The 14,005-nt window shown below is 35.9% G+C and overlaps 1 protein-coding gene across 1 annotated transcript in view; it reads left to right on the forward strand.

The window, feature by feature from the left end:
* The first annotated feature begins 835 nt into the window (after nt 1-835).
* LOC137027929 (junctional adhesion molecule-like) overlaps nt 836-14,005 on the forward strand; it is a 43,427-nt gene continuing 30,257 nt past the window's right edge. Inside the window, exon 1 of the mRNA XM_067396554.1 lies at nt 836-926. Within this exon, the coding sequence (XP_067252655.1) occupies nt 893-926 (34 nt within the window). The 5' untranslated portion in view covers nt 836-892. The remainder of the gene's footprint in view (nt 927-14,005) is intronic.

Raw genomic sequence — 14,005 nt, forward strand, 5'->3', positions numbered from 1 at the left:
ATTATTATTTATTGTTAGACAGTTTCTAAATGGTCTTGATGAATGTGAAGGGGTCATGTTTGCCTTCTTGTTCTTAATTACAACATTTATAAATGTTGTAAGCTATTGCATTTTGCAGAAAATCTTAATTAAATGTGTTGATTAAATGATAATATAGATAAACTTATTTGCTCTGTTTACATAGTTTACTGACACCTATTGGTTATTTACTGGTACTACTGCCTTAACAACGACACTCCCAATGGATGAGGATAATTTAATAGCATTTAATAGAGCCGTGTAATGACGTATAAATAATGAATATCAAAAAATAGTCTGATAGACTGTTTAATATACAACACAACCAATTTGTAACCAAAGACTAGGCTATGTAAAATGTGAATTAACTTTTATTAGTAACTTTGGTAAGTTTTAAGATTTCAACACGAACATATCTCTGATTAATACTCGAATGTGAAAATGTATTGTTTCTGATATAAGCTATTAAGCTTATTCAAGTTAACTAAGTTATTTGGCGTCGAAACGAACTTTCACTTTCACTTTACTTCGGTAAAGTTGGTTTTATATTCGCACATTCGGACATCCGTGTTCAGTAGCCTTGTTAATCACACTACATTGGACATTCACAAGTAAATATGCCATTAAAACAATACTTGGCTTTTTTGATCGACTGTGAAAAATGTTGTAAGTTGACAATCGTTGGTTGTCAATATCATGTCGCTGCTTGAAATTCGCAAACATTAATTATTGCACATTTATTGGAAAGTCTGAATTTATCAGAAGTCCGAATGTGCGAATATTAAACCAAGTTTTCACTTTTAGGTGTGACGCCGACACGACAACAACTTCAACTTCAACAACCTTCATTTTTCGGAGAAGGAGAAAGGAGATAATGAAGGTCTTTATTTGGATGTTCTTTGTGTTTGGTAAGATATTTATTTGTTACATTCTCTTCCAGTGCCGGCCCTAGCGTCTTTGGCGCCCTAGGCAAGATTTTTTTTTTGGCGCCCCCTCATATTGCAATTTATCCAAAGGGGCGAATCTAGAAAATTATTTATAGGGTGGCATGAGGTCTATGAGGGGTGGCAACACCAAAACAAGCGCTCATGCATAGTTTTTGGAGATTTATAGCCTTACATACACAATTGTGTTCACAAACATTGCATTACCAGTATCTATATACTGTTTAAAATTAATAAATAACAAAATTTCAATATCCATCATGGCACCAAGTAAATACTATATGAAAAACTTCTAAATGAGTCTGAGCTTGTATCACTAAAGGAGATGAGCAGTTTTATTAATAATACACAGGCTACTTCAATGGTATAAATCACATTTTAGTGCAAGTAAAATAGCAACAAAACCATTTTTGAGTTTCTGTTATTAGCAGAGGTGGGAATGTGTGTGTTCACCCAGAACACACTATCAACCACATACTCTAGCAACACATCAGCAACTGCATAGCAAGAGCCTAGCAACCACCCAGAATCTCCTAGCAACCACCTAGCAACACTTTAGCAATCACCCAGTACATCTATATTCTGGCCTAAATGACCAAAGTTTTTACATTTTTTTAAACAAGACTTGAAGTTGGGTTTATGACAAGCCAACATAAATTTGTCCTTCAAACTTTTCAGTCATATTGTTTTTCTTGATTGCTAATGCACAATTCATGAAACAATTCAACATTTTCTCACAACTAAACACAATATCAAAACTATACACCAACTTGCACAAACCTCAAACATTCTTGTCTGACAAAATCAAACTTTGGCATCAGATGACACACAAAACATAACAAATACACAGACTACTGCACTGCCCAGTGAACACTAGTGAGATCAATTCATATAACACGGTAACAAAAATACCTCTATTTCATTTTACTATTATAAATTGATCTTGCAGTAGATGAAAAGCATGAGAAAAATAAGTATGAACTTGGTATGCACCAAAATACAATATACTGTCAATTGCAGTAAAAGTAAATTCAGCATCCTCTGCACATTTGGCTAAATTTCATTACAGTACAGTACTATAGCAGTGTATTGGTCTTCTGACACAAGACTATATCCCTAGGCAATCATTTCTCAGCGCTGCAAAAAATACAGTATACATATAACAAATGGCTACAAAGAGAGTTGACAATCACAACATTGAGGGTGTACAACGTGACATTTCCCTCATCTAAAGTACTGGTACTGTGTAAGTTTAAAACCCCTGTAAATTATTCTTTCAGCTCTCTCTCAGATTTTGACTGGTGTGTCATCAGTTTTGCTACCTAATGTTGTTAAACGTTTTGAGAAATGTGTCTTTGTTTTGATAACTGAACGAATGGTTTGGGAAACTGGGCCACCCGAAAAGCTAAAATATATAGATTCTTACCTCTGCTATTAGTTTCTGTGATCGGGGTCTCCGTATTGATTTCATGTTATTGGTTCGTCGGATGGCAAAAATACCTTTATCCATGAAGAAAGTGGAGCGGGCGGTCGCTGAATCAGCTCGCAAAAAAATTACGAAAATTAATCTCAGACATATTCGGATGGGACTACATTTCTCACAGGACTTCTGAGTAGCCTATAGCCGGGAAGCAGTAATTTTCCGATTCACGTACAAATATGGAAAAAAATCGTAAGTGAACTTGGCTGCGCTGTGTTTTTGACTCTCAAAGAATCAGTTCATAAGAGTCATTTGTTAATGAAGCACACTGGGCGCGCTGCGTGCAACCATCATGCACAGCCCAGATAGCAAAAATCATCTGGCCCAGACACTTCTTAAGTTCTGGCCCAGATCTGTAAAACGGACTCGGGCCGGTGTCTTTTGGCACAACGGGCCAATACCGGCACGGATCCGTTTTTCCTCATCTGGACCAGCACTGGGCCAGCTCCGGACCAGATGTGGATTCCTTTATGCCGATTTGGGCCAAATGTGGTCCAGCTCTGGTCCAGCTCTGTTCTGGATCTGGTCCAGAACCGTGCCGGATCAGGGCCAGCTCATTTTGTATACAGTACCCCCCCCCCCCCCTCCCCCCTCTAAATAGTATACATATCTAGAATTTCAAGAATCTTCTCATATACACGATTAAGTATTTTATTGTCTGATATTTTTTCTGTTAAGTTTTAACATGAAATACTTAGGCAATACAAAGTTTAAAATACTGATTTAGATTTATAGACAATTAATGTACTGAACACTTTTTACACTAAAATACTACCTTATAATCTATTGTTAGCAACTACTTTACAGTAGACATACATTCAAAATACAATTGGACAGAGTAAATTTGACATAATCAAGGGCTTTATCTTTTAATCCATCTTCTATTTATTTGGCATATTAAAACAAATACACAAAACAGTGGATATTTTTCTTTTGATCATTTTTGCACAAGTACTCAAAGTTTATATAAAACACTTAAGTGTCTCTACTTGCCATTAAAGTGTTAGTTCACCCCAAAATAATACAATGTCATTATTTACTCACCTTCATTTTGTTCTACAACCGTAAGACTTTTCATCTTCGGGACACAAATGAAGATCTTTCTGATGAAATACAAGAGCTTTCTGTTCCTGTTGACAGCTATGCAACTACCACTCTGATGCTTAAAAAGTTCATAAAGAGATTGTAAAACTAATCCATATAAATCGAGCGCTTTAGTCCAAAATTTTCTGAAGAGACACGAGCACTTTATATGATGAATGGATTGAATTTAGGATTTTATTCACATATAAGCATTTATCAACTCACACGTCAGTTGTGGTAAAGGGAAGCTATAAGGTTCATTCTTGTGTTACACAGCACGCTTGAGCATCAGCAAGAGGTTTGTTCATCATATAAAGTGATCGTTTAATCCAAATTCAAGACAATTTGGATTAAACCACTCAATTTATATGGATTAGTTTGGCGATCTCTTTATGAACTTTGTAGTTGAAGTTCATAGAAGTGTAGAAGAGGTAGTTGTGTAGCTGTCAACAGAGAGACAGAAATCTTTCAGATTTCATCTAAAAGATCTTCATTTTAGTTCCAAAGATGAAAAAGTATTACGAGTTTGGAACAAAATTAGATGAGTAATTAATGACAGAATTTTCATTTTTGGTGAAATATCCCTTTAAAGGATTAGTTCACTTTCAATGAAAATTACCCCAAGCTTTACTCACCCTCAAGCCATTCTAGGTATATACGACTTTCTGATGAACACAATCGGAGATATATTAAAGTATTAAGCTTGAGGGTGAGTAAAGCTTGGGGAAATTTTCATTTGAAAGTGAACTAATCATTTAAGTCTCTAGTTACATCATATTCACTAAGCTTAAAGGGATCATTCACCCAAAAATTAAAATTTGCTGTTAATTTACTATCAGTAAAGAAGATTTTTCGCTGAAAATGTGGTCCTTGGTGATTTGTATAATATAAAAGTCAATGGCTACAGTCAGTTTGAAACTCAAAAAAACATACAGACAAAACAAAAAGAATACCTGTGGCTCCGGATGATTCATAAGACCTCAATGTAACGTCAGCATCAGTCACAGGTATTAACTTTGTTTGGCCTGTAATATGTTTTTATGACTCTCAAAGTGACGGTAGCCATTGACTTGCATTATACGAATCACCAAGGACCACACTAAAAATCTTTTGTGCAAACTGAAGAAAAAAATGTCACCTACATCATGGATGGCTTGAGGGTGAGTAAATTAACAGCAAATTTTCATTTTCCGGTGAACTATCCTTTAAAACATTGATACATGAACAGTTAAACAATCTCACGACTTTTCTTAATGTATATTTAAAGAAGAAAAAAATAGAAGAAATGGGGGAAAAAAAGCATACAAAAAATAATTTCATATAATGAACCATAAACATATCAAGAACCAATCAGGACAGGTCAGAAAACCATGGTATTACAAACCACTTCATATGGGCCATTTAATTCCCATGAGGCATCTGCAGAAAAAAAAAGAAGAAAGCTGTTAGATATTCATGTAATTGTCCCAGTAAATCAAGAATCTGACAGTTGTGAGGCTCGTCTATATGAGCCTCTACTATTGCTGTATGTAGTCAATTCTGACTCCACAACTGGTGGAGATGTAAGCCTCATTCAGACTGTCAGTCCAAATCCGATTTTTGCGCAAATCCGATTGGAATGTGATCATAAAGTGTGAACCACAAAACAAATTACATGAAATTACATGTGATTTTTACTAATCTGCTTTGAGCTACATTCATATGTGGTTTGAAATCATATTCAAATGTAATTTCTGGAAATCAGTTTCAGTTTGACCAATCTGATCAGATTTTGCATGGTTTATGTCACTTTCTCATGCCATGATCAGATTACAATTGGATACACCAATAATTGTATTTAGACTGACAGTGTGAACATAGCCTTTGACACATCAGACAGGCTGTGTACTTTGTCTTTCAATTTCCCCTTCTCAAGCTATGTTAAAGCACTCCAAAGCAATCTAGTGCTATTAGTCTGATCACTCTGCTTTGGCTGAAATTTTGTTAACACTTATTTACGTCACACAAATGAACACCAACTTTAAACAACTGCTGCAAATTAAAGGATTAGTCCACTTTCAAATAAAATTTTCCTGATAATTTACTCACCCCCATGTCATCCAAGATGTTCATGTCTTTCTTTCTTCAGTCGAAAAGGTTTTTGAGGAAATCATTCCAGGATTTTTCTCCTTATAGTGGACTTCAATGGCCTCCAAACGGTTGAAGGTCAAAATTACAGTTTCAGTGCAGCTTCAAAGAGCTTTAAACGATACCAGACGAGGAATAAGGGTCTTATCTAGCGAAACAATCGGTCATTTTCGAAAAAAAATTAAAAAATACAACTGTATATGCTTTATAAACACAAATGATCATCTTGTACGTGCTTCCGCTTTCCTTATTCTTTAAAAAGCTTACGCTGTATGTCCTACACCTTCCCTATTCTACTTATGGAACGAACGCAGCGCCAATTTTGTTTTATTCTGTAAGTTGAATAGGGAAGGCATAGGATAAGATACAGTTTGTCTAGAACCACTGAAGTCCACTATAAGGAGAATAATCCTGGAATGTTTTCATCAAAAACCTTAATTTCTTTTCGACTGAAGAAAGAAAGACATGAACATCTTGGATGACATGGGGGTGAGTAAATTATCAGGAAAATTTGATTTTAAAGTGAACTAATCCTTTAAAATTACCAGAATAAAAAAATTCACTCATGTATGTATCATTTGTGATAAAAGTCTGTTCTCCTATACATTTTCACTGTTGTATCCAAGTAAAGAATCTGTAAATTTCTCCTTATGCTTTTCTCATGTACAATTTGAACTAAATATGAAGTGTCTTCAAAATATTAATATAATGCTTTTCGTATAATGTTTTCTAAAAAAATAAGACAAGCCCAGTCCACAGAAAATAATCTCTAAATGTAGAGGTAATACTGTTCATTATTATATAAATAAATGTGCTGCAACCGGGCTTGGCATACACTAACATGTGACAATACAAACTCAACTGCCCCTTTTTTCTTTATGAAGTCAGCTACTATTGCTTATTTTAATGGTATGGTGATGAAACACAACCCGCCACTATGCTGGTTCTATCTGAAATTTACCTCAGTTAAGGCCTCTTTGGCTTTGGCACATTCCTTCTGGCCACCGCCACAGTCAAAGGCAAGAATCTGCTGCACTGGTAGAGGACTGGTTATTCCTTACAGCTCCTGTTGAGAAAAAAAATATATATGTGCAGTAAACATCTCCAACCTCCAGACTAATAAGCTCCTGAATCTTGATTGAAATCTCATCTGTAATGTAGATCAGTTAAAGGATAAACAGGTATATAAAGAATTTAAATAATTTAGCAGAATCATTTAATATGCTGATTTGGTGCTCATGCAAAATTTCTAATTATTATCAATGTTGAAAATGGTTGTGCTGCTTAACATTTTTGTGGAAATGGTGATACTTTTTTCAGAATTCTTTGATGATTAGAAAATGTTAATTTATTTGCATTTATTGAATTAAGTTTATTACAAAATGTACTAAATAGAATTTTTTTTTTTGTTATAAATGTCGACATTTAGGGTTGACTGTCACTTTTGATCGATTTAAAGTATCCTTGATGAAGTATTAATTTCTCTTTTTTAATCTTACCACAAATGTTTGAATATATATGTTTGATATAATTGTTTCCACAAAAATATAAAGCAACACAACTGTTTTGAATACTGATAATAATCATAAATGTTTCTTGAGCATCAAATCAGCATATTAGACTGATTTCTGAAGGATCATGTGACACTGAAGACTGGAATAATGATGCTGAAAATTCAGCTTTGATCACAGGAATAAATTATAATTTTACTATAGAATGCAGGTTAATAATATTTCACAATATTACTGTTTTTACTGTATGTTTGATTAAATAAATGCAGCCTTGGTGAGGAGAAGAGACTATATCATTAGTTAGCATTAGTTGACATGAACTAAGAATGAACCACTTCTACATCATTTATTATAATAAATGATGTATTTTATAATTATAATCATTGTTAATGTTAATTTCAACATTTACAAATACATTAAATTCTAATGTTGTATTTGTTAACATTAGTTAATGCACTGTGAAGTAACATGAACAATGGAAAACTGTATTTTATTAGCTAAAGTTAACAAAGATTAACAAATAACTATGTAATGTTAATGGTCAGTTCATGTTATAAACTAAGAAATGAACCCTTGTTGTAAAGTACGGGTCTGCGGTAGGCCTTAGCTAGCTTAAGTTAACACTAGCTTATCACTAGCATTACCACGCAGTTAAAACTTTAACAGTGAAAATTAAAGCAGTTAAAATTCGTCAGTTATATAATTATAATCCTCTGGATCGTCTGCGTGTTAGCGTGCCCTCTGCTAACATAAGACATAACTAACATTACGATTCAATACCGATCTAATAAGCAATAAAAACTCCAAACCTTAAGTTTAAACTTTAAGCCAACGAGTACACAATATAATTAATAAGAAATTAATTCATTAATAGAACAGTTTGACTTACTTTGGTGATGTTTTTGAAGTAGGATACCGACCGAGCACCGTCTGTGGCTGCCTCCTCTTCTAAACTGCAGAAAAAAATTCGCGCGCTCGTTTCCGCGGATACGGGCCGAATCTGCGTTGCGACTGTTGTTCCCGCCCACGGAAACCGGGACCGGGCTGGATCCGTTTTAGAGCAGTGAAACGGAGGTGACTGTAACGCGGATTTGCCGGTTTGAAAACGGATCCGGCACGGAATCACCTGCTGTCTGGGAGTTTATTGAAAGACGCGCTTTCTTGCCATTACTTTGCGTTACGCAATTTAGTCATTTTTTAGTCATCATATTGAAGTGCCGCTCCTGAAAAGCAGTACTTGAAACACTGCTTATTTTATACTGTGATAATTTTGGGGTGGCAAAGCTTTTTCTTAGGGCAGATGCCACCCCGGTAGAACCCCCCCTGTCCACGCATCCGGCCTCTTTGGCGCCCCCTAGCGAGATTGCGCCCTTAGCATTTGCCTATACTGCCTATATAACGGACCGGCTCTGTTCTCTTCCATAACAAATGGCGCTGTGACGCATTTTACACTCGAAAGAAATTCACTATTTCAAGCTATTGCAGTTAATAATACAGGTAGAGTCGGATTTACGCTACTCTACAACACGTAAATCCACTTCACTAGCTAAATATTCAATGTACAGAACTATCGCAAAATGGAAGTTTAAAGTCAATATTATGAAGATGGCGGCGCGCTTGTTTCACTGGCGCATAAGGTCATAGACATCATATAGGTAGACGCCCTAATGGCCGCTGGGCGCTGAGATTTGCGGCCGCCATCTTAGACCGGTGTAGCAGCCGATAGGCCTTTTTCACAAGAATCGGAAATCACGTGACGCAGGGTAAAGTTAGTTCCGCTATGCATCTACGGCTATTAGATTGATATGCTCTTTTCTCAAATATCGCTTCTTACCTTTTCTGTTTTGTCTGTTTTCCAAGTCGCTTTTGTATAATCTACAAAGAAATGATTTTCTACTGGTTTGTAGCTTGTACGGCCGCTAAGACCGTTGCTCGAATTTACCGGCAGGTGGATTTATTACGAGCTGTCATACAGTAAAGGCTACGCAGCTCATTCAGCAATTTCCCCGATCGTATTACGTACGACGAACATTATTTATATAATTTATTCATAAAAAAAAAGTCCCAATATATACTTTAATGGGGAATATAAAATCGAGATACATAATGTCGTGAGTTTAATATGTTTTAAAAATATAGCATGTAATCTCATATGGCATCACATCCCACATTCAAGCATATGTTATAACTAATCCTGATCGATTAAAATGATTAAACTAAGACATAATTAATTTCCAACATCACACTGTACAACTATCAGTCTTTGCATTAATGTTGCAACAGCACAATAATACTGCGCATAATACACACTTTAAGATGATGACGACAGGAAAATTAGTGAGAGACTTAAGTGTTTATATCATAGACTGTAAGGTTTATATCCAGAAATATCAGGGTGCGAGCGGTCCTGTTTCATGAATCAGAGGATCAGGCTTGCATGATAAGGGAGCTTCCAGCTGATCATTTCCCCAGCACGTCGCTATTTATACACCCTAAATAGCACTGAATATTACACATAGACTACTATTTAGGATGGATAGTATGCACTTTGAGACGCAGGCACTGTCTTTACAGCACATGGAGCACGATATGCACAGCCGCGCCAAACAGGCACGAAGAATATAACCAGTTTAACCGCCATCACTTCGAATTATTTATTAAATTTAGCTCTTAATGAGAGCTCTGTAGTCTCACCAATAATTCACCAAGAACGTTCAAACATTTCCATGACATTTAATTCGTAAAACGACTTTGATTCCCGAGCTGGTTCTGATCGAGGCTATCTATCACTGTAACCGGAAAAACTTTTACACTGCGTGGATCGTTCCGGAAGCCAGAAACCCGGAAGTGTGAAATTGGCCTATTCTGTTCCCTTTGGAACGTGTGTTCCCCCTGCTGACAGCGCATGCGTCATGAAACACCGCTGGATGAACGGAAAGCGAAGAAGGACAAAAATATTGGCGCTACATTTAAATGTCTTGCACTGTAGCATAATAAAATAATTTTCAGTCCAGTTTTATTTCTGTGAATTGAATTAATCTTGAACTTGTTCATAGTTTATGTATTATGCATGAATTTAGTTTATTATGCCTGAATTTATTCAGTTGAATTGTGCCTGCTACACAAATTAGCTTATGTCCATGCTGATGTCCAAACTTGATGCCTAATATTACTGCCTTCGGACCTCGAAGTGTTTTCCACATAACTTACTATTCAGATCAGAAAGAAGTTCGAAAGCACTTGTTAGAATGCGCTCAATGCACGAAACTTACTTTTAGCGTTAGGTAACGTTACCAACACAATCCAATCTGAATTTAATACATAGCCTACATTGTTCGACCGGACATAATAACTGTTATTTGTGTTTGTGCACGTGATATCAGGAAGCAATGTGTACACATGACGGCAAAGCGCAAATCGAGTTACCCCTCCCACTTCTGCTAGTAGCTATTACTGAGATATCTTATTTTACTAAAACTATCTGTTTCTGCTTCTTTATCATATTTATAGTGTGTGATTTATAAATTACCATATATCCTACATCACATATTTTGATTTTGGACGTCTGGTCACTTTATATCAAATATCAGAATATTGTAAGCCTACTATGAATATTAAAATACACTGAACAATGTGTCCTGTATCATAGCTACATGAATGACCATTGCAGCAAAAAAAACCCGCGTCAAAATCAGTTAGGTATTCAGTGAGATATGATTAATTAAATGCGCTGACATCTCATTGCACCTGGCAAACAAGTTACACTGAGTGGAGCTGGCGACCGGTCCAAGATGGCGGCTCCACGGCTCATCCGTGCCAATAGGCAGTAGCGTTCGATAGGGCGTCTACCTATATGATGTCTATGCATAAGGTCTATAGGCCTACTGTAGGCTACACAAAATATGTAATTGCTTATGTTATTAGTGCTACCAATAGCCTACTATCTTTTCATAATTTTAAAAATAATTCTCACTAAGCAAAAGTTATGTCCAAAAGACGTCTTTTTACAAAAGTCGTTCATTGAAAAGATGTCCGCTGAGGAGACAGTTTTTATGACGTCTTCTGAATGTCCAATGTAGACGTTCATTTAACCTCTGTATAAGGTTAAAAAACAGCCACGGATCCATCCATAGACAGTAAAACACATGTTCACACCTTTAGACAACTTAGCATCTGTAATTCACACATCTTTGGATTGTGAGAGAAACCAGATCTGAACAAAGACGTTCTGGCTCCGCTGAGACTCGAACCAGAAACCAGAAACCTTCTTGTTGTGAGGAGACAAATTTTCTTTGTTCTGTTGAACACAAAGGAAGATATTTTGAAGAAAGTTTGTAGTGCCCCAAAGTGCAAAGTTTGTGGTGCCCCAAAGCGGCCTGGCTACAAACTTTCTTCAAAATATCTTTGTTTGTGTTCAACAGAACAAAGAAATGTATACACATTTTTAACAACTTTAAGGTGAGTAAATGATGATAGAATTTTAATTTTTGGGTGAACTATCCCTTTAAGTGATCAAATAAGAGATGATTGAACATTTTCTAAAATTAAGCAGAGGATTAAACAAACAACATTATAGCTTCACTTATTACTAACCAGACTGACTTTATTTCTGTCAAACATCTACAGCAGTTCTTATTGAGAAATAACAGGTTTAGATGTTGATGTTTGTTTCATTTGAAGTCACCATTGTGGTGGAGAGTGTTTGCCTTAGTTGGGCTCTTGGTCCTCGTACTTTGTGTGTTAGCTTTTCTTTGGCTGTTATCAGGGGTGGACTGGGACAAAAATTCAGCCCTGGCACTGTAGCCACACCAGCCCACATTACCACACCCACGGACACGTGCATTTCCAGGTGAAAAATGTACACTTCCATATGTACTTAAAGTGCTCCATTTTCACACACTAATTTTTGTACTTTTGTATACTAAAAATTCTTCTTAAGTACTTCTTAAGATAATGTTAAGAACATCTTAGTGTACTCAACTGTGACTTCGGTAAAGTTGGATTTATATTCGCACATTCGGGCATCCGTATTCAATAGCCTTGTTAATCACACTACATTGGACATTCAGTGGACATTCACAAGTAAATATGCCATTAAATCAATACTTGCCTATTTTGATCGACTGTGAAAAATGTTGTAAGTTGACAATCGTTGGTTGTCAATATCATGTCGCTGCTTAAAATTCGCAAACATTAATTTATTGCACATTTATTGGAAAGTCTGAATTTAAGTCTGAATGTGCGAATATAAAACCAACATTACAGAAGTTCAACTGTGCTATTTTGAGACATTTAGTCACCACTTGTAGTACACTTGAACCCATAACACTACAAATATAGAAATAGTATGTTAAAAGCACATTTAGTTCTAATTCATGGTGTCTCAAAATAGCACAGTTGAATATATTCTTAAGATTATCTTAAGTAGGCCTACTAAAGAATAATTTTATTAAATACTATGGAAGTACAAAATTAAGAACAATCTATTAAGTACAAAATTAGTGCGTGAGAATAGAGCACTTTAAGTAGGCTACGTTATGGAAGTGTAGGCTGCTACTTTTCACCTGGGTTGCTATACGTTTTTAACATGTTTTTGACTATATTGCAACTTTGCAAGTAGCGTACAGCAGTCTGTTTACCCTAAATCCCACCTTATCTACTGATATTTCAGTCATGTAATTTAGTAACTAGCTAACACTTGTAACCAATTATCACGAAGCAATGACATTTTAAATATACACGGGTTGTATGCTACGCTTACAAAAACAAAACAAAACAAAAAAAAAAACACTGGAGCAAAGTAGCATGATTTGAATTGCATGAAAATGACTTTAAGCTAGCTGTATTTTTCTTCCTTACCTCTGTCCTCCACTGCAGCAGCCGAATTTAAACCCTTTGAAAAGAGTTCAGTTAATTTTAGGCAGTTGACAGCATCGGACTTAAAAGACTTTCTTTGCTTTCTCTAACCTTTTCTCCACCGCATTTCCTTTTTTTTCTAACTTTTACTGACAATTTGCTCGTGTTGCGCTCTCTGTTTGACTTGAGTTTGATTGACAGACTATCTAACCAATCATAACACCGTATCCACATTTATGTCTGACAAAGCAGTTAGATTAATGTCGTGGATTTGAATTTTAAAAATGGTGTGTAGTGTCACGGGCTGCTTCAACTGAGGCACTACAGCAATCTGTCAAGACACATTAAAGAGCCACAAAACGGTATTTGTTTAAATTTCTCGTCTATCGACGCATTGTCACTGTTCTCTTTGCTCCAATGTATTTTTCACTCTGACAGCATGATGTGTGGTGTGAGAGCGCCACAGTAACTAAAGGGGGCGGGGCGGTCAGCCCATTTTGGGACCGGGCCTGCCGTTGCCAACTGGGCTGGCCATTTCTTAACATTTATTATTCTTAACATTATTATAAACATAGTGAAATCATGCTAGCAATAAAAACCCGTCCAATGCACTTTCGGCCTGTAAAAACTATTTATTTACATATATAATAAAACTGACCAGCCCACATTGAAAAATATGGTCCAGCCCCTCTGGTATTTGCCAGAATTGCCCGATGGCCAATCCGCCCAAGGCTGTTATAACTGTGTTTGTAAAACATGTTAGCTGTGGTAAAAAAAAAGCTAAGATGAAACAGGATCAGGTGTGATCTATGCGTTCTGTGATTGACGCCTCATAGGAGGGCCATATTAACATTCAAGCACAAGAAAGGACAACATTTCAGAAAATTTACTTTCCTTTGCGTTATTTCTCATTTACTTCAAATTTCATTAGGCCTACTAAAATATTTTTATACCTATAATATAAATATTTTATTTACCATACTAAA

Source organism: Chanodichthys erythropterus, chromosome 10 (genome assembly GCF_024489055.1).
Source record: "Chanodichthys erythropterus isolate Z2021 chromosome 10, ASM2448905v1, whole genome shotgun sequence".
Classification (NCBI taxonomy): domain Eukaryota; kingdom Metazoa; phylum Chordata; class Actinopteri; order Cypriniformes; family Xenocyprididae; genus Chanodichthys; species Chanodichthys erythropterus.